Here is a 2,095-nt window from a genome sequence, read left to right as displayed (position 1 = left end):
ATTCCGAAGGAAACGAAATGAAAAAATAAAAACTTTTTACCATCTGTTCGCCTGGACCAATTGGTTTCTGACTTTATTTTAGCATAATTTGCTTCATTTCATTCCCTTCGGAATTTTATCCCCAATTTTTGTGATTCTGGAACTTAGCTGTTCTTTCTAGCGTAAGGAATCCCATGAGTGGATTCCTCTTATGTATTTAAATATACACTGTACCTTATGAGTAATTCATAGTCTTCGGACTAAACTTTTATACGCTAGGCCACTTGGAGGTGAAAATTTTTATTAATTTCCATTTCCCTTTGATATGATTAAGTATTATTTATATATTGGTTAAAATTTCTTAATTATCCTGATTACATATCCTTTAATTGTCTCTAAAATATTTTAATTTAAAATCAATATAATGATTTGATGGGATTAGTCACATTGAGTGAATTATTTAGATTCTAAAAAAATTTATATTATTTTGCTAGATTTATCTCTCTTTGACCATAAATTTTTTTTATGTTAACTTTATTTCTGTTATGATCTATTACAGATAAGTTTTTCCCTTTTTTTTTTAATTGAGTTGGCTTTTTTCTCAAGTATCTAATGAATTATTTGATATAATGGCGTCATATTCATCTACCTGCTTTACAGGTCATGAAAATTACAGAGAGAGTTATATCTTAACTAGTTAGGGATAAAATTAAACTAGATGAGATGCAGTTTGGTTTTGTTCCAGTGAAAAGTACCACAAATGCCATCTTCAAAGTGAGACAGTTGCAAGAAAAGTATTTGGCAAGAAGTAAGCCATTGTACTTTGCCTTTGTTGACCTGGAGAAAGCTTTCGACAGGGTTCCCCACTCTCTTACTTGGTGGTCTATAAGGAATATAGAAGTAGAGGAGTAGCTTGTTAGAGCTGTTCAAGCCATGTACAGCGGTGCTGATGGTAAGGTGAGAGTTGGCCTTGAGTACAGTGATGAATTTAACTTACAAGTTGGAGTACACCAAGGATCAGTCCTTAGTCCACTCTTATTCATCAAAGTTCTCCAGGCCATAACAGATGAATTCAAAATTGGATGCCCATAGGAACAGCTATATGCTGATGTTCTTGCTCTTATTACAGTATCTGAAGCAGAATTGGAGAAGTTCCAGGTTTAGAAGCAAAACCTGGAATCAAAGGGCCTTAAAGTTAACTTAGCTAAAACTAAATTTGTTGTTAGCGAGAAAGGAGATAAGACTCTCATTCTGGCTGGTAAATGGAAGGGAGTGGAACGTAATTCCATTTGCGGCACCAAGTGTGAGCTATGGATGCATAAGAGATGCAGTGGAATGATGGGTAGGTTATCAGATAAGGTCGCTTTGATGTGTGGCAATGCGCAGGAACAATAAGTACTAAGAGCACGCAGGACTTAAACTCTCTCAAATGCCCAGGTAGCTCTCTTGAGGAGTGTTAGACTTTATGTCTGTACACAGAGCCAACAGGTAGTGACACACATTAAAGGTAGAAGTATACATATACAGAACAGCTGCACTTGTGTATGTGTGTGTGTGTATGTGTGTGTGTGTGTGTGTGTGTGTGTGTATGTGTGTGTGTGTATGTGTGTGTGTGTGTGTGTGTGTGTGTACAAAACAAACAACAAAACATAACAATAATGAGAATGATGAGAACAACAACAATGACAAACAATATTCAACAATGACAATACGTTAAGAAGAAGGTGAGGAGTTACCCTTCCAGTAGTCTGGTCCTTTAGTTTTCAGATTTTCCTGTTCTCTCAGTAATTTCTCTTGTAACAGTTTACTTTTGTTGGTGAGGGCTTGTAACTGGGACTGGTTCAAATTATCTTTTAGATGAGAGATCTGTAACAAATAAACATCATCATCATCATCATCGTTTAACGTCCGCTTTCCATGCTAGCATGGGTTGGACGATTTGACTGAGGACTGGTGAAACCGGATGGCAACACCAGGCTCCAGTCTGATTTGGCAGAGTTTCTACAGCTGGATGCCCTTCCTAACGCCAACCACTCAGAGAGTGTAGTGGGTGCTTTTACGTGTCACCCGCACGAAAACGGCCACGCTCGAAATGGTGTCTTTTATGTGCCACCCG

The 2,095-nt window shown here is 37.4% G+C and overlaps 1 protein-coding gene across 1 annotated transcript in view; it reads right to left on the bottom strand.

Moving 5' to 3' along the window:
- Nucleotides 1-2,095, bottom strand: part of LOC106872411 (coiled-coil and C2 domain-containing protein 1-like) — a 65,216-nt gene that overhangs the window by 4,760 nt on the left and 58,361 nt on the right. Inside the window, exon 27 of the mRNA XM_014919407.2 lies at nucleotides 1,716-1,845. Within this exon, the coding sequence (XP_014774893.1) occupies nucleotides 1,716-1,845 (130 nt within the window). The remainder of the gene's footprint in view (nucleotides 1-1,715; nucleotides 1,846-2,095) is intronic.

Source organism: Octopus bimaculoides, chromosome 8 (genome assembly GCF_001194135.2).
Source record: "Octopus bimaculoides isolate UCB-OBI-ISO-001 chromosome 8, ASM119413v2, whole genome shotgun sequence".
Lineage (NCBI taxonomy): Eukaryota > Metazoa > Mollusca > Cephalopoda > Octopoda > Octopodidae > Octopus > Octopus bimaculoides.
The sequence above is the reverse complement of the archived record's forward strand: the minus strand, read 5'-3'. Positions and strand labels throughout refer to the sequence as shown.